Source organism: Perognathus longimembris, chromosome 28 (assembly GCF_023159225.1).
Source record: "Perognathus longimembris pacificus isolate PPM17 chromosome 28, ASM2315922v1, whole genome shotgun sequence".
Lineage (NCBI taxonomy): Eukaryota > Metazoa > Chordata > Mammalia > Rodentia > Heteromyidae > Perognathus > Perognathus longimembris.
The window spans coordinates 24,378,170-24,397,848 of NC_063188.1; the positions used below are offsets into that span (position 1 = coordinate 24,378,170).

The 19,679-nt window shown below is 40.5% G+C and overlaps 1 protein-coding gene and 1 non-coding gene across 2 annotated transcripts; both read left to right on the forward strand.

Moving 5' to 3' along the window:
* The first annotated feature begins 16,540 nt into the window (after positions 1-16,540).
* Positions 16,541-16,648, forward strand: LOC125344350. The gene has a single exon (XR_007209487.1). It is a non-coding gene; the product is annotated as a U6 spliceosomal RNA (small nuclear RNA).
* A 1,890-nt stretch (positions 16,649-18,538) lies between these two features.
* LOC125343536 (N-alpha-acetyltransferase 50-like) lies at positions 18,539-19,229 on the forward strand. The gene has a single exon (XM_048336004.1). It carries the CDS (start codon positions 18,741-18,743, stop codon positions 19,227-19,229), a length of 489 nt encoding a protein of 162 aa, XP_048191961.1. The 5' UTR covers positions 18,539-18,740.
* Positions 19,230-19,679: the final 450 nt, after the last annotated feature.

Here is a 19,679-nt window from a genome sequence, read left to right on the forward strand (position 1 = left end):
TGGCTTTTTATTTGTTAGTTGGAAATAAGAGTCTCGTAAACTTTTGTATTTTGCACCTGGCTTGTTTTTTTAACATAAAATATGAATTTATATTGTTTTTTAAAGATGAAGTAAAGAGATTGCATTTATATAAATCAAATAAGTAGTACATTTATTTTTATTTTATTTTATTTTATTTTTTTGCCAGTCCTGTGGCTTGGACTCAGGGCCTGAGCACTGTCCCTGGCTTCTTTTTGCTCAAGGCTAGCACTCTACCACTCGAGTCACAGCACCACTTCTGGCCTTTTCTACATGTGTGGTGCTGAGGAATCGAACCCAGGGCTTCATGTATATGAGGCAGGCACTCTTGCCAGTAGGCCATATTCCCAGCCCAGTACATTTATTTTTAATAATGTCATCCCTTCCCTTGCTTTTTCCCAGTTTTCCCCTCCTGTCTCCACCCACAAGTTGTACAGTTCATTTTTTTTTTTTTGGCCAGTCCTGGGCCTTGGACTCAGGGCCTGAGCACTGTCCCTGGCTTCTTCCCGCTCAAGGCTAGCACTCTGCCACTTGAGCCACAGCGCCGCTTCTGGCCGTTTTCTGCATATGTGGTGCTGGGGAATCGAACCTAGGGCCTCGTGTATCCGAGGCAGGCACTCTTGCCACTAGGCTATATCCCCAGCCCCATGTACAGTTCATTTTTAACATAGTGTCTACTGAGTATCACTGCTTCATTTTTTTTCATCCTTTGTCCCACCATTTCTGTTCCCCCTTGCCCTCCCAAAGACAGATAAATGAACAGACAAGAAAAAGAAAACAAAAACAGCAACAAATTAAAGAAACAAACCTCTTGTTTCCATTTCCTGGAGCTCATTTGGATAAATATTATTTCATATGATCAGATGCACATAGGCCTCGTGCCTTTGTGTTCCTCTCCTAAGAGTATTCTCCGTTGGCCTCATTGTGCGAATGCCTAGAGGCCTGTATAATTTATCACGTCCCTGGGCTGGTATTAAACTGTGATTCTCAAATCTCAGGCCCCTAAGTAGCTAGGATTACACATAGGAGCCACTAGTACCTTTACCTTATAAATTATACTTAATTTAAATTAGCTTTTTAAGTCCTTTAGTGATGCAAATGAGCAGCCAGAAAAGTCTGTCATATTTAGAGGACAATCAGGAAAACATCAGTGGATAGTTTTACACTTACCAGCATACTTTATAACGGAAGTGAAGGACTGTTTGCAGAAATTGCTCCGCCCAGCAGAACCACAAAGCCGTCACATATGATGAATGCACAGTGAACTTGGGCAATAGGAAAATGGAGGAGTTCACTTAATTAAGTTGACCATTACAGTTTGTACAACATGATAAAGAATAGCAAAATGGCTCGAGTTTAAGAAAAAATTTGAAATACAGAGATAGGTATACTAAGTGGTATTGCACTTACATCTCATATGTAAGTTCCTGGGTTCCATCCCTAACACTGCAAAAACAAACGTACAGAAATTCTAGCCAGTGACAATACTTATAGAAAAAGTAAATTAGCACTATTTTATTTCTAAACTCGAATCATAATAGTCATTGAAGGTGACAAATAATCGTGTTTTCTAGTGTTAGTAATTTAACTATAGGTTTCTATCTTGTATTCCCAGTAAAACAGTTTACTCACACTGGGAGGGAAATTCCACAAGAAATGAGTTTTCTCTTATAGTATACTCATATTAACACAGAGAAGGTGAATGGACCAAGAGACATTTTGATTTGGTTTTGCAATATGGTAAATATGTATTCACATGCACATGCTTGAGAATCCTTTATTCTTTTTGCTTATTACTGACCTATGGTACTTTTGGGGAGAAGACCCTGAGTTGCTTTGTATAATGGCTATGGCCTCAACAGCTCTGGGGATTTCTAACTCTCTTTGTGTCCCATTCAGCAGAAACTCCTTACTATTCCCCCAAGGAAGAGTTTCTAGAGCATAGTGGCAAGTGAGTGGGGCAAGGTACTCCTCAGTTACTCTTGGTCCTTCCTAGTTTGGGGTTTCTTTCTATTTGGACTTTGGCAAAGGAATCTACCAAGATTACTGAATCACACTGAAATGGGACACATGGAGATGAAGAAGGCTCACTGCTCACCCACGTAAAAGTCTTAGTTATGTCCTGCAAAACCCAAGGTCAATTGCGTGCCCTCTTTCTCTCTTCAATTTATGACAGACTCCAACATCTACTGCCTTCTCCCCCTTCACTTTCCTCATGTTAGGCACACCGTGTCCTTGGCTTTTCTCAACTGTTAGGTATGTCTTCACTTCAACTCTCTTTCTCTCTCTCTCTCTCTCTCTCTCTCTCTCTCTCTCTCTCCCCTCTCTTTCTCTCTCTCTGTCAACACACACACACACACACACACACACACACACACACACACACACACACTGGACTTGAATTATATTGTCATGGCTGGTGCTCTACCACTTGAGTCCCGCCAGTTCCTCCACCTTGTGGTCTTTGTATTAAGCATTTCCTCTGCCTAGAATGTTCTGTGAAATATTCTGATGGCTCATCTCATCCTTTTATTTTCTTTTATTTCTTTGGTACAATACAACATGCTCCTTGTCGTTTGTTTTTTTTTTTTGTCCCTCTTATCTGTAATTGTGCCACTCTTCTTTCCCTATTTTTTGTTCCTTCTGTACTTAATACTACCTAAGTTGTTAAATTTTAATTATTTATCTTACTACTTTTTTCCAATACCAAGAAATATAATCCATAGGGAAGAGACTTTTTATTAAATTCTTACTCCCTCAAGAAATTTCAAATAAACAGTAGCTGTCCTGAAAATCCTTTTTGAATTTTGAATAGATTTGTACTTTCCATTTCCAATGTATACTGTGACAGTGAAAAAACAATTATTCTAGACATTTTTGCATTATCAAGAGAGGAAAGGGAGAGTTTTTCTGGGCAAACCCCAAAACTTCTAATGGGTAAGAGAGTACATGTTAGTTTGGGATATTTCGTTTTATAGATCAAAGCGCTCATTCTAAGAGGAAGATAAATGGATATCAGTAGGAAGTACAGATTATGGACATGCAAAAGAGCAGCCACTAATCCTGTTTTTGGATCACTGTGTAATAGAAAGCACTCAGAACACGTGTCTTTGCTCAAACGAAGGAAAGGGCATACAAACCAGCAGTTTTTCACACAACACCCAATTATACTTTCTACACCCAATCACAGCTCCTCTGGAGCTCTAGGCCCCCCCTACTACATGATACCCTATTAATGTACAATTCAGTGGTTTTTAGTAGTAGACAACATATATGAATATACATGTAATAATATATAAATTTAAGGTTTATATTTGTATACGGAACATTCAGATTTGCATATAGCAATATATTTGCACATACATGTATGCAAACATGCATAGTCATAAATATATTATTTTAAATGGTTAATTTTGTGAGCAAAGTTGTGCCTTACTACTCTCTAATTTCAGAATATTTCCTCTTTTTTTTTTTGGCCAGTCCTGGGGCTTGGACTCAGGGCCTGAGCACTGTCCCTGGCTTCTTTTTGCTCAAGGCTAGCACTCTGCCACTTGAGCCACAGTGCCACTTCTGGCCGTTTTCTGTATATGTGGTGCTGGGGAATTCACCCAGGGCCTCATGTATAGGAGGCAAGCACTCTTGCCGCTAGGCCATATCCCCAGCCCCAGAATATTTCCTCTTTTTAAAAAGAAATCTTAGCTGGGCACTGGTGGCTCATGCCTGTAATCCTAGCTACTCAGGAGGCTGATTTCTGAGGATCTTGGTTCAAAGCCAGCACAAGAAAGTCTGTGAGAGTCTTATCTCCAATAAACTATCCAGAAAAAGCTGGAAGTGGCGCTGTGGCTCAAGTGGTAGAGTGCCAGCCTTGAGCAAAAGAGGCTCAGGAACAGAGCCCAGGCCCAGAGTTCAAGCCTCAGGACTGGCAAAAAACAAACAAACAACAAACAAAAAACCCCACCAAAATCCAACTTGCTGATTTTGTTTTTAAGTTTCGAGTTCTTTAACATGTAATGTTACTTTGTCTACCTTCTGTTGTTGATTTTCTAGTTTTATTGCACTGTTGTCACAAAAAGTATTTAATATTACAAAAAGTTTAAAGATTTGTTGAGAATTGTATTTGAGACCCAACACAAGGTCTATTCTAGAGAACGTTCTATTTGCTGTTGGATAATATATGTTATTCAGCTATTGGATGGAAGGTTCTGTAATTATCTATCAAGTCTATTTGGTAACTCAGGATTTTTTACTTGACATTGTGCCAGGGTGTTCTGTCCATTGCTGAAAGTTGGGGTGGTGAAGTTTCCTGCTATTGTATTGCTATTTCTCCCTTTAGTTCTATTATGTATTTAGGTGCTCCATATTATATGCATACATTTGTGACTGCTATATTTTCTTATAGTATTGACCCCTTCATCATTACACAAAATGATTTTATGTGTTTTATTTACAATATGAACTAAATTATTTTTTTTCAAATTTTTATTATCAAACTGATGTACAGAGAGGTTACAGTTTCATACATTAGGCATTGGATACATTTCTTGTACTGTTTGTTACCTTGTCCCTCATACCCCCCTTCCCCCTCCCCCTTTCCCTCCCCCCCCAGGAGGTGTTCAGTTCACTTACACCAAACAGTTTTGCAAGTATTGCTTTTGTAGTTGTTTGTATTTTTTTACCCAGTGTCTCTCAAATTTGGTATTCCCTTTCAATTTCCTGCATCCAATACCAGTATACACGGTTTCCAATATACTCAGATAAGATTACAGAGATAGTGTAGGTACAACCACAGGAAGGTGATACAAGAACATCATCAATAATAGAAGCTACATATACACATGGGACGTTGAAAGTAGTTACAACTGTGATATAACAATTGTCTCCATAACATGGAGTTCATTTCACTTAGCATCATCTTATGTGTTCATAAGGGTATAGCAATTGGGCCTTGTGATCCTCTGCTGTGACTTGCCTAAACCTGTACTAATTATTCCCAATAAGGGAGACCATAGAGTCCATGTTTCTTTGGTTCTGGCTCAATTCTCTTAGTATAACTTTTTCCAAGTCCTTCCATTTCCTTACAAATGGGGCAATGTCATTCTTTCTGATAGAGACATAAAATTGCATTGTGTATATGTACCACATTTTCCTGATCCATTCGTCTACTGTGGGGCATCTGGGTTGGTTCCAGATTCTAGCTATGACAAATTGTGCTGCGATGAACATTGTTGTGCTGGTGGCATTACTGTGATTTTGTTTGTGGTCTTTTGGATAGATACCCAAAAGTGGGGCTGCTGGGTCATAGGGGAGTTCTATATTTAGCCTTCTGAGGAATCTCCATACTGCTTGCCAGAGTGGCTGAACCAGTTTATATTCCCACCAGCAATGAAGCAGGGTTCCCTTTTGGCCACATCCCCTCCAACAATTGTTATTGTTAGTTTTCTTGATATATGACATTGTTACTGGGGTGAGATGGAATCTCAATGTTGCTTTGATTTGCATTTTTTTATGGCCAGTGATGTAGAACATTTTTTCTTATGTCTCTTGGCCATTCTCATTTCCTCATCAGAGAAGTCTCTTTGTAAGTCTTTAGCCCACTTGATGAGGGGGCTATTGGTTCTTTGTGGTTTTGTTTTGGAAGAAGGTAATTTTTTTAGTTCTGCATATATTTTAGAGATGAGGCCTTTGTCTGTTGAATGTTCGGTAAAGATCTTCTCCCAGTCTGTGGGCTTTCTGTTTATCTTGCGAGCTATGTCCTTTGTGGTGCAGAAGCTCTGCAGTTTGATGCAGTCCCATTTGTCCAACCTTTCTTTGATTTGTAGCCTTTCTGGGTCTTTGTTAAGGAAGTTCCGTCCTGCGCCAAGGAGCCCAAGTGTTTCTCCTACTCCTTCCTTTAGTGTTTTCAGGGTGTCTGTTTTGATTTCAAGTTCTTTAATCCATTTGGAATTGATTTTGGTGCAGGGTGATATATAAGGATCTAGTTTTAGTTTGTTGCATGTGTTGAGCCAGTTTTGCCAGCACCACTTGTTAAAGAGGCTATCTTTCTTCCATACTATTGTTTTAGCTCCTTTATCAAAGATTAAGTAGGCGTAGTTCTGTGGGTTCATTTCTGGGTCTTCAATTCTGTTCCATTGGTCTTCAGGCCTGTTCCGGAGCCAATACCAAGCTGTTTTCATTACTATAGCTTTATAACACAGCTTGAAGTTGGGTATTGTAATTCCTCCAGCACTGTTCTTTCTGCTTAGGAGTGTTTTTGCTATTCTAGGTCTTTTATTGTTCCATATGAATTTCTGGTTTGCTTCCACTATTTCCTTAAAAAATTGTGTTGGGATATTAATGAGTATTGCATTGAATTTGTAGATAGCCTTTGGCAATATTGCCATTTTGATTATATTAATCCTCCCAATCCAGGAGCATGGGAGGTTTGTCCATTTCCTTAGTTCTGACTTAATTTCGTTTTTCAAGCTTTTAAAGTTCTCATCAAAGAGGTCTTTCACTTCTTTGGTTAAGGTTATTCCTAGGTATTTCATGTTTTGTGGGGCTATTGCAAAAGGAGTTGCTTTCCTGATTTCAGCCTCAGTCTTCGGGTCGTTAGCATACAGAAAGGCCGTTGATTTTTGAAGGTTTATTTTATATCCTGCAACTTTGCCAAATTTTGGATCAGCTCTAGTAGCTTGGGGGTAGAGTCTATGGGATTCTTTAGGTATAGGATCATGTCATCTGCGAAGAGAGAAAGTTTAACTTCATCTTTTCCTATTTGGATCCCCTTTATATTTTCTTCTTGCCTAATTGCTCTGGCTAGGAATTCTAGTACTATGTTTAAGAGCAGGGGAGAGAGGGGACATCCCTGCCTTGTTCCTGATTTTAAAGGGAATGGCTTTAGTTTTTCACCATTTAGAGTTATACTTGCTGTTGGTTTGTCATAAACTGCCTTGATTATATTCAGGAATGTTCCCTGGAATCCCAGCTTTTCCAGGGCTTTTAGCATAAATGGGTGATGGATTTTATCGAACGCTTTTTCCGCATCCAGAGATAACACCATGTGGTTCTTTACCTTGCTCCGGTTGATGTGGTGGATTACATAATTGACTTGCGTATATTAAACCAAATTTGCATCCCTGGGATGAATCCAGTTTGATCGTGGTGTATGATTTTTTTGATGACCTGTTGAAGTCGATTGGCCAGAATTTTGTTGAGAATTTTTGTGTCTATGTTCATCTGGGAGATCGGTCTGTAGTCCTCTTTCCGTGATGAGTCTCTGTCTGGTTTTGGGATGAGGGTTATACTGGCTTCATAGAATGAGTCTGGTAGTGAACGTTCTCTTTCAATTTCATTGAAGAGTTTGAGAAATATTGGTGTGAGTTCTGTTTTGAAAACCTTGTAGAATTCTGCAGTGAATCTGTCTGGACCTGGGCTTTTCTTGGATGGGAGATCATTTATTGCCGTTTCTATTTCAATACTGGATATGGGTCTGTTTAGAAGGTTTAAATCTTCATGGTTGAGTTTGGGGATATCAGTTTTTTCTAGGAAATCATCCATTTCTTCCAAGTTCTTGAATTTGTTGGCATAAAGGTTTGCAAAATAGTCCCATATTATTTTCTGAATTTAGGTTATTTCTGTGGTGATGTTACCTGTTTCATCTCTTTTCTTGTTTATTTGAGTGTGCTGCCTTCGTTTTTTGGTCAGGTTTGCCAGGGGTCTGTCTATCTTGTTGATTTTTTCAAAGAACCAACTCTTTGTTTTGTTGATTCTTTCAGTGGTTGTTTTCGTCTCTAATTGATTTAATTCTGATTTGATTTTAATTATTTGCTTCCGTCTAATAACTTGGGATTTGGCTTGCTGTTCTCTCTCCAGAAAATTAAGGTGCTTCCTTAAATTATTGAGTTGCTGTTTCTCCAGTTTGTTGGTGTACACATTCAGAGATATAAATTTTCCTCTGAGTACTGCCTTTCCTGTGTCCCAAAGGAGCTGGTACTTTGTGTCCTCAACTTGGTTGAATTCCATAAACATTTGAATTTCCGTTTTAATTTCTTCAATGACCCACTGATGGTTCAGCAGTGTGTTGTTTAGTCTCCATGAATTGTCGGATTTTCTGTGGTGGCTGTTTGAGTTGAGCTCTAATTTTATTCCATTGTGGTCTGAGAGAATGCAGGGAATGAATTTGATACTTCTGAATTTGTACAGATTTTCTTTGTGCCCTAAGATGTGATCTATTTTGGAGAATGTTCCATGTGTTGCGGAGAAGAATGTGTATTTTGTTGTTGCTGGGTGGAATATTCTGTAGATGTCGGTTTAGTCTAGTTGGTCTATGCAATTATTAAGATCTGTGGTTTCTTTGTTCAGTTTTTGGTGTGTTGATCTGTCCAGAGGTGATAGTGGGCTGTTAAATCCCGAACTATCAATGTGTTTGGGTCTATGAGTGTTTTTAGAGTCAGTAGAGTTTGTTTGATGAAGTTGGGTGCTCCTGCATTTGGTGTGTAGATATTTAGAATGGTTATATCTTCCTGTAGGAGAGATCCCTTTACTAGCATGTAGTAGCCCTCTTTGTCTCTTCTTACCTTTTTAAATTTGAAGTTAATTTTGTCTGATACTAGGATTGCAACTCCAGCCTGCTTATGGGGGCCATTTGCTTGATAGATTTGATTCCAGCCTTTCACTTTTAGAAGATGTTTACTTTTGCAGGATAGATGTGTCTCTTGGAGGCAGCAGAAAGATGGATCTTGATTTTTGATCCAACTTATGAGCCTATGTCGTTTGATTGGAGAATTAAGTCCATTAATGTTGAGAGTTAGGATTGAGAGATGATCATTTGTTCCTTTCATTATCACTATCTTGTTTAAAGCTGTGTCTTCCCATTTCTTGATCTGATGTTTACTATTTAGGGTTATTTCTCTGTATTGGGATCTTGATTATGTTCCCTGTATAGTACATCTTTGAGGATTTTCTGTAAAGCTGGTTCGGTGGAGATATATTGTTTCAGTTTTTCCTTACTGTGGAGGACTTTTATTTGACCTTCGGCTATGAATGAGAGTTTGGCTGGGTACAGAATTCTTGGTTGGTAGTTGTTTTTATTTAGTGTTTGGCATACTTCATTCCAGGCTCTCCTTGCTTTCATGGTCTCTGCTGAGAAGTCTGGGGTAATTCTGATTGCTTTTCCTTTATATGTGATTGTTTTCCTCTCCCTAACATCTTTAAGGATTCTTTCCTTGTACTCTACTGATCCTGTTTTGATCACAATGTGTCGGTGGGATGTCCTATTCTGGTCTGGTCGGTTTGGGGTTCTAAATGCTTCTTGTATCTGTATAGGCCTTTCCTTCTGGATATTTGGGAAGTTCTCAGCTAATATTCTGTTAAATAGATTGCCTATCCCATTAACCTCTTTCTCCAAGTTTTCCTCAATACCTATTATCCTTAAATTGGGCTTCCTGATCGTGTCTTGAATCTCCTGTAGCGATCTGTTTTGTTGATTGGACTGGATTTGTATTGATTTTTTATCTTTCTCCGTAGAATCTAAGGAATCTTCAGCTCCTGAGATTCGATCCTCTGCTTCAGTTAGTCGGGACTGTAGGCTAGCTACTTGATTTCGAATCTCTTTTCCTTCTGACTGGTCTTTCCTGATGATTTCCATGTCATTTCTTAGGTCTTGTATGGACTTCTTTACTTCATTAACTTCATTACTTTGGTTTTGAGTGTTGTCTCTCAAATCTTTAAGGTAGTTAGCTATCTTTTCATTTGACTCTTGAAGTTCATTTATCTTTCTATTTGTGGATGCCATGAAATTCTCCATTAATTTTTGCTTTGCCTCCTCACACTCTAGAATAATTGACTGAAGAGATTCAAACTTTTCATTTATCATGTTTATCAGTAGACTTTGTAGAGCATTTTGGGGGTTCTCTTCTATGTCTTTGATTGACTGCTCTGCTTCCTGCTTGTTTTGAGTTTGCCATCTTTCTTGTGTTCCTTCTGCCCATTTGGAATTGGGAATGCCAGTCTACCGGTACCTGTGAGCACCGTTTAAGACCCAAAGCAGCCCTTACCAAGCACTGTTGTGTAAATCTTTCAAGTTCACAATTATATACAGATACCTTGTATACCTGTCTATAAAGTTAGATTTGGTGTTCCTAAAGAATACAATTCAATATAACAACCAATCCTGGGCCCTGTATTCAGTAGTTACTTATTTACTGTTACAACCCTATACGCAATTCTTGTTTTTATATTAAGTTCATTTAGGACTGGCTTTCTCTATGAACCCCTTTGATTCACTCGGATTAAGCTGGGATATCCTCTATCAAATAACCAGGAGTCAATGGAACCTGCAGGTCTAGGCAGTAAGTCAGGAGGGTAAGTTGGAGGTAGTAAAGAGAATAGAGTAAAATGTATTGGGGGGGGTGGTGATTTTGGTTTAGTTTCAGTGACATGGAAATGTGGAGAAGAGTAGAATCAGTAGAAAGAACAAGGTTAAAATGATAGACAATGGAGAGTTAGCAGAAAAGAGTGGAGGTGTTATTCATAGGAAAGTAATTTTTAAAGAAATTGAATGCAAAGAGAGAAATAAAGTAAAAATACTGGAAGACAGATGCACAAAACAGAGAAAAATTGTTTAAAAATGAAAAAAAAACTGAAAAGGAACAATCCAAACAAACAAACAAAAAAACTTTATAAAACAAACTGGTAAAAATGGAAAACAAACAAACAAACAAAAAACCAACGACGTTTCAGAATTGAAAAAATTAAAAAGAATATTTCTTTTATAAAAAAGTTTAAAAAATGTTTGAAAAGAAAAAAAAAAATGTAGTCCTCCTTGTTTGGGTAGTCTTTCCCCAGTCTCTGGTTTCCTTGCAATGGTCTGCAGTCTATTTTCCAGATTGGCTGGGTTTGACTTGATTTCAGTTTGCAAGGGGGTGGATCTGTTCTGACCTTCTCCCCTGTTGGTGCAATCCTGGGTCTCTGTGGTTCGCACAGCTTGCAGGCAGGCCTTGGGCGTCCTCTGTAGATGAGGACGTGAGCAGTCTAGGGAACTGTGGGTCCTCTGTCTGCTGTGGGGCCACTGCCTTTGATGCCTGGCTTTGAATAGGCTGTGGACTCAGCAGGGCAGGGCGCCTCTGCGCTGTTTTACCCAGCTGAGAGTTGCTTGCCTGGGGGAGGCGGCCTGCTTGGAGGAGGTGGCTATGGAATGCAGCTCCGTTTTGGGCTGGGGATTGGGCTTCCTCTGTGACTGGACCGTTTAACTGTCCCAGGAACTGTTTGTTCCCCCGTCTGGTGTTTCTGTGCCGCCGGTAGCTGCTCGCCGCTTTCGCTTTAAATTTAGAAATTCCAGCGGGCAGGACGGGGGCACCTCTGGCTAAGCCGAAGCCCAGGACTTGCCACCTGCCAGGGCAGGGGGCGTTCTCCTGGGCGGAGCTGGCTCTCACTGGTCGTTCCCTCTTGCCCTTTTCAAAGATGGCTACTTTGACCTCGCTTTCCCAGGCCCGATTTAGTTCCAATCTGGTCTGACCCTATGCGAGTGGCAAAGATGGTGCTTTGCTCTGGCGGTGGGGGAAGGGCTGCCTTCCAGAAGCTGCTCTGTGGGTGCGAGTGAGAATATCTTTCGTGGGGTACTCATGCTTTCTCTGCGATTTCAGGTCGTCCGTGCTCAGCTGCCGTCTGGAGTATTTCTCCCTGGTCTATGCTGTGTGCTTTAGCCGCGCAGAGTGCGGGTTGCTGTGCTGGGCGCTGTGCCGGCGCCGGCATTGGCGCAGCGGCGGGTCACCACCCGGAGCTCAAATCTGTGTTTTCAGACGAGCAAAGTCGATTTTTCCTTCCTGGCCAGAATCCCTGTACTGTTAGAACTTACTCTGGCTGTCTTTCTAGGAGTAAAAGTTTCTATGGGGTGAGAAAACTGCAATATTGGAGGGAGCTCAGCTAGGGCTCTGCGGCTCCTCCGCCGTCTTCCCGGAAGTCCTCCTAAATTATTTTTTTCTGATATAAAAACAGCTACTCCCGGGCTTGGGATATAGCCTAGTGGCAAGAGTGCCTGCCTCGGATACACGAGGCCCTAGGTTCGATTCCCCAGCACCACATATACAGAAAACGGCCAGAAGCGGCGCTGTGGCTCAAGTGGCAGAGTGCTAGCCTTGAGCGGGAAGAAGCCAGGGACAGTGCTCAGGCCCTGAGTCCAAGGCCCAGGACTGGCCAAAAAAAAAAAAAAACAGCTACTCCCTTTTAAAATTTCCATTTGCATGGATTATTTTTGTTTCCCTTCATTTCCAGTCTCTGCCTATTTTCATAGGCTAAGTGGATTTCTTCTAGGCAGGATATACTTGAAATCTTGTTTTTAATCTATTTCACCACTATGTCTTCTAGTAGGATAATTTAATCTTTTTATAATTAAGATAATGATAAATGAGGACTCATGCTTGCCATTTTGTTACTTATTTTCTAATTTTAGGTCATTCATTTGTTTTTCCTTCCTTTTTTACTGTTTCCCTTTGTGGTTAAGTAACTTTCCCTGATGGTATGTTTGTCATCCCAGTTTTTTTTTAATGTATCTATAATAAGTTTTTATTTTTAGATTGCCACAAGGCTTATAAATCATATCTTCTTTGGACATTTTAATGGGTTTTATCCAGAAATTTTCGTATAGACATACATATATACACATGTTTATGTACTGTTATCACATTCTCCTCCATTATTTTCTCTTGTATTTACTTCTTCCAACCATTGTCCCATTCCTCTGCATGTCTTTTTACCTTCATGTCCTTTTTCCATTAATCCACATTTTATATAAAAAAACAACATATGGTATTTGTCCTTCTGGGTATGGTTTATTGAGCTTATTAATCCAGTGATCTCTAGTTCCATCCATTTTCCTGAATGACAGTTTTATTTTTATAGCCAAATAAAACATGAGTGTGTATGTATACCATATTTTCTTTATTCACCTAGGCTGAACCCATAGCCTGGCTATTGTGAATAGTGCCATAATAAGCACATCTCTAGTGTATGAAGACTTAGTTTCTTTAGTTATATACCCAGGAGTGATATAGCCAGATCATATGACATATATTTAGATGAACACCAACCATCTTGTAATTATAAGATATTCTAGATAGGAATTTGATGTTGATCACAAAGGAAAGAAACAAGTAGAATAAAACTAAGCAGCAGTGCTACATACTCCCATTTTTACTCTTTTGTTGGGGGGATGGTACTGAGGTTTGAACTGAGTCTTATGCTTGCTAGGCAGGTATTTTAGCACTTCCTTTTTTGTGCTGGTTACTGGTTTTTGTTGTTGTTGCTGCTGTTGTTGGTTGTGGGGCTTGAACTCTGGGGCTGAGCACTGTCTCTGATCTCTACAGCTCAAGGCTAGTGCTCTACCACTTGAGCCACAGCGCCACTTCCGGCCTTCCGGTGGTTAATTGGAGATAAGAGTCTCACTAACTTTCCTGCTCAGGCTGTACTTCAACCATGATTCACAGAGCTCATCTTCCTGGGTAGCTAGGATTAAAGGTATGAGGCACTGGCATCTAACACTGGTTATTTTTTGAGATAATATCTAACTTCTTTCCTGAATGATTACCTGGACCATGATCCACCTATTTTAGGCTTCCTGTCATAATTGAGATGACAAGCACATGCCACCATGCTTGGCTTCTAGTGAGGTGATGTCTTTTAGACTTTTCTGTCTGTGGTATCATGGAACCACAGTCCTTCTGATCTCAGCATGACATGTAGCTAAGTGGACAGGTGAATGCCACTGTGCCCAGCTGTTGGCTAAGGAGGGGTCTTTCAAAATTTTCTGCATGGCTTGACCTTGAACCATAATCTTTCTGATCCAGCATCCCAAGTAACTAAAATTACAGGCATCTGATCATTTTAATTTTGAAATGACAAATTCCATCTTTTTATATTTTCTACCTCTTAAAATTGAATTTCTGTTGATAATCTCTGGGTGTGTCTGTGTCTCTGTGTGTGCCTGTGTATCTGTGTGTGAGTTTGTGTGCCTGTTCTGGGGCTTGAAATCAGGGCCCTAAACTGTTTTTTTTCCTCTCAAGACCAGCAGTATACCACTTGATCCACAGATCCTCTTCCAGCTTTTTTGTAGTTAATTGCAGACAAGAATCTCACAGGCTTTTTTTGCCCAGTTTGGCTTCAAACCATTATCCTCAGCTCTCAGTATCTGAGTAGCTAGGATTATATGCATGAGTCACCAGCACCTGACTTCTGTTATAATCTTTTGAAATATTTCTGTCTTTTAGCCTTTATATTAAGCATATAATTGGTACCTAGCCCTGAGATGCCTACGAACAGTGTTCAGTGTACCAGCACCCCAGGTGTTATGCACATGTAAGATGGGCTTAGGGGATAGAGAAATAGCCCTCCAGAGCAATTTAACTTCCTTAAGCTCAGCCATAAGAGCAGTTATTTCCTTTTAATACATCCCCATCCAGCAGACATTATTTTGAGAAGAAAATAAACTAGGTATTGGTTCTCAGATGGGTTCATGATCTTCTATGTTTCCTAATAAGGTGGCCCAAACCATTGCAATACATGTCAGGCCGTGGATACACAGGCAAGGATGGGTGTATATAAATACTACATCAGTACCAATATTCAGTAGGTATAGCCAGGATAATGAAAATGCCCCAAAAATGGGAGTATTAGTTTTTTCTATCTTAATAACTAGGATTGTGTGGAACCATAGTCACTTATATGCCTATATATGAAGGATTCAAAGAATGCAATTTTCTTTGACTTTCACACTAATAGACATAGGACTTCTGGCACCCTGTAAGGGATATTTTGTAGACACTCAATATTGTTTATATTTGAAATCCATACAGTCCAAGTAAAAGTCACTCAAGTTCGCCAGTTAATCTCCAAATCCATCAGGTGAGGCAGAGAACCATCATCGTCCCACCTTAGCTGGACCACTTATCAAGTTCCTCATGGCCTGGTACTGTTGTAAGAAAAGTCAGTCATGAGAAACAGAGAATCCATCACTTAAAAGGGCAAATTATGGGCTGGGGATATAGCCTAGTGGCAAGAGTGCCTGCCTCGGATACACGAGGCCCTAGGTTCGATTCCCCAGCACCACATATACAGAAAACGGCCAGAAGCGGCGCCCAGCGGCGCTGTGGCTCAAGTGGCGGAGTGGTAGCCTTGAGCAGGAAGAAGCCAGGGACAGTGCTCAGGCCCTGAGTCCAAGGCCCAGGACTGGCCAAAAAAAAAAAGGGGCAAATTATGAGTCTTTATTGGAGACTCAGCTGGTGGACTCCTGTCTCAAAGACCAGCAGCTCCGAATGTAGCTAGCACAAAGCTTATGTAGGCCAAACCCACACCAGGTGTGTGGAATCAAACCCCAAAAAAGTGTTATACATAAGCAAAGCAAACCAGAGGAGGGCACTTAAACCTGATATAAAAGCAAACCATCTAGGGAAACAATCAGGGAAAATCAAGGGCCAGTTATCTAAGGGAAACATAGACCCAGTTTCCTTAACTTCGATACCCGGGCCCCAGTCTCTTCATGGAGCGCTCACTAATCTGTTTTTCTTTTTGGCTAGTGCAAAGAATTTTAATTAGCCATGATGATAATTTTGCCACAATTCAGGTATATCCCACCCTCTTGCTCAGAGTACAAGCCAGCTGCTAATGTTTTTAAATTCTAACTTGTATCAGATCCAGAGATCTGTCAAGAGGATCCTTACCCAGATTATCCATAAGAGGGCGCCCAGTGACCATGTTTAGGCTTCTTTTTTGGTCAATTTTTGTTTTTCATTAGCCTGTTTATCTATGCCTGGAAATTATCTCAGTTAAGAACCAAGTGTATCCCAGATGGATAGGCCTGACCTCATTAAACGGTATCATGAGGTTCAATAATCAACAGGAGCAGCACAAGCAAACCTATAAACTGTCTAACAATTGTATCATTTATTGATTCTACTCCCTCTCTCTCAGAAGATCCAAGAGAACACCAGGGGGCTGCAGGACCTCTTTAGATTCTTCAAGGGTAGTCTGAACAGGGTTTGCAGTGACATCTTTAAAAGGAAGCATCAAGCACACAACGGAGGCCCTAATAGCCTGGGTTTGAATTTTGGCTAGATTGTTATCTCACTAGCATATGGAATATGAAATTATTGATATTGTAGAGCGTGAGAGGAGAATTCTGGTTAGCAGTTAACAGGAGTAAGGCATACGGGGAGATGGAGAAAGGTTGATGCATGAGTACCTAGTTATAATTAGCAAGATGAATTTGTGCGCTATAATATACTAAAGGACAATAGATAATGCTAATGTACTATATATTTTCAAAAGCTAAAAGAAAGGATTTTAAATGGTTTTACCACAAATGATAAATGAGCATATGTTTACCTAATTAAACTTTATACAATGCATGTATATATCAAACATTTCATTAATATGTAAACCAAAAATGTTTTATGCAGAAATTTTGAAAAATATTTAAGAAAACCTAAGAATGTTTTCATGTGTTACAAAAAATAAATTTATTTTTGAATAACAGTTAAGAGAAGAAAATGATGTGCTCGCTTCGGCAGCACATATACTAAAATTGGAACGATACAGAGAAGATTAGCATGGCACCTGCACAAGGATGACACGCAAATTGATCTTTTTGTATCTCCTTCCTGTGGTTGTACCTGCACTATCTCTGTATATTAGCTGTGTACATTGGAAACCATGTATACTGGTATTAGAACTAGGAAACTGAAAGGGAGTACTAAAATCGAGAGACACAGGGTAAAAAAGACAAACGACTACAAAAGCAATACTTGCAAAACTGTTTGGTATAAATGAACTGAACAACTCATGGGGGGGAAGGGAAAGGGGTAGGGGGAGGAGGAATGAGGGAGGAGGTAACAAACAGTACAAGAAATGTATCCAATGCCTAATGTATGAAACTGTAACCTCTCTGTACATCAGTTTGAAAATTTAAAAAAAAGAGAGAGAAGAAAATGAAAGGGTGATAATATCAAAGTAAATGGGAGAAAATGTTTACAAGGCATTTCGAGGTTCTTTGTATGCTTTTCGGTTTTGAAATATTTGTAAGTTAAATAGCTGAGCTTGCTTGGCTAATGCTTGTAATTTCAGCTACTCAGGAGGCAGAAATTGGGAGCAAGTTTCAGAGCAGACCTGACAAAAGTTAGTGAAACTGCATTGCAACCAAGAAGTGGTGCATGGCTTTCATACCAGCTATGTGGGAGATGTAAATAAGAAGATTGTAGCCCCCTTGCACAAAAATGAGAGACCTTATTTGAAAAATGACAAGAAAGAAAAAGGACTGGGGATGTGGCTCAAGTTGATAGCATGCCTGACTAGCAAATGTACCTGAGTTCAAATCCAGTAATACACACACACACACACACACACCCCACACACATAGTGCATCTAATATCCAAATTGAGATGGATTGAAAAATGTGAACATATATGCTAAAGATATATACATCAAAGTGTGGTATAAGCTTAAAAAAGTCTTTATAAATAAATTGGAGTTTATACATTTACAAAACCTGATGGCCAGGTGCTGGTGGCTGCCGCCTGTAATCCTAGCTACTTGCAAGACTGAGATCTGAAGATAATTGGTTCAAAGCCAACCCTAGCAGGAAACTCTAATTTACAGTTAACTGAAGGACTTGCCTCTCTTCTCCCCTCCAGGCCTATTTTTTCGATGTATCCAAAGATGGAATATGAAGGATTGACCTCCCCCTCCCCCCCCCCCAGCCCCCATTGCCTCAGGCCCATACAGACACCAGGCAGGAACCTCAATGTGGGAACCTGCTTTGATATGCAGGCACCAGGCAAAACCTCAGTGGGAACCTGCTTTGATATGCAGGCGGGACATCTCACCTAGGCCCAGCTGTAAACAACCCTTTGTGGGCCAAATGGAAAAGCCCCAAGTTCCTAGACCTAGTGGTGCTTTCAATAACCTACCTCCTAGCTCAGGCCCGCCCCCCCAGGTCTGTGCCCCTCCCTGTTCCTCAATAAACAGTCCTCTCCTGTTGGTGATCGAGTCCAGCCTATTCCTTTTCTGTTCTCCTCCATTTTCCTAACATTAACCACCAGAAAACCAGAAGTGGTACTGTGGGTCAACGTGATACAGCCTAGCCTTGAGCTAAAAGAGCTTAGGGACAGTGCCTAGGCCCTGAGTTCAAGTCCCACAAAACACACACACACACACACACACACACACACACGCCTGATACTGACAGAATCAACCATTTGTGGAATTCTGGAAGCTAAAAGATAAACTTAAAGTAACCATCAGGTTATTTATGAAAGAAAAAGGACAGCTGAATTTTGACAAAAGAACTTCGGGAAATTATTATTATTTTCTTGCCCACAATTCTAACATCTCTGTTTCCCAGCCTACTAGTGGCAGTGGTAGGAATCTCACCGTGTTTTCTTGGTGAGTTTGAAGCCAGCATGGGCTACATGGTGACACTTTGTTTATTTTAAAACTGAAGGGGCATCAAAACCAAAGTTGAAATGAACAAGATTTGTTGACAGCGCGGCGGCGGGTCTGGCTGGCGGCGGTGGCAGCGGCGGTGGCGGCTGCGGGCAGGAGCCGAGGGCCCCGGGTGCACATGTGGAGAAGCGGCGGCGAGGAGGCCGGCTGGTGGGGTTGAGTGGCTCGAGGTGAGGGCGCGGAGGGAGAGCTTGGGGCGGCGAGGACGACGGCATGGAGAGTGGTGCTAATGACGGCCTCAACAGGCGGGGAAGATGAAAGGCCCGATCGAGCTGGGAGATGTGACACCACACAATATGAAACAGTTGAAGAGACTAAACCAGGTCATCTTCCCGGTCAGCTACAATGACAAGTTCTACAAGGAGGTTGGCGAGTTAGCAAAGTTTGCCTATTGCAATGATATAGCTGTCGGTGCAGTGTGCTGCAGGGTGGATCATTCACAGAATCAGAAGAGACTTTACATCATGACACTAGGATGTCTTGCACCTTACCGAAGACTAAGAATAGGAACAAAAATGTTAAATCACGTCTTAAACATCTGTGAAAAAGATGGCACTTTTGACAACATCTATCTGCATGTCCAGATCAGTAATAAGTCAGCAATCGACTTCTACAGGAAGTTTGGCTTTGAGATTGAGACCAAGAACTACTATAAGAGGATAGAGCCTGCAGATGCTCACATCCTTCAGAAAAACCTCAATGTTCCCTCTCAGAATGCAGATATGCACAGGATAGACAACTAGACAAATTTCATATGAACTTTCTTGCACATGCTTGTCTCCAAATAAAAGAGGCCCATCGATTTCCCCCCTCCTTAAGCTTTCTCCCCCATTCTTGTTTTTCTTGCTTTTCTTTCCTCTAAAAGTTTAATACTTTCACACACTTTTTAAAATCATGTTTCAATTGTTTGAGTTCTCTTATTTTTGTGAGGTGGTTGGATTGAAGGAAGACGGTAGATCTCTTTTGTTTCAGTTAATAGGATGTACTGTCCGAAAAATTTGAGTATCAGATGACTTGGAAATTTTTAGCTGATTTTATGTCCTGCTTTCATATTGAAGGTCAGAGCCTACAAAAACTGTTGATCTCAGTAGATGAAAAGAAGCAGTAGCAGTATCTTATTTTCTAGTTCATAGACAAGTTTAGTGTGTTTGTGGTACTTTTGGGTTTATAAAGACAATTTGGGGGGATGCCAA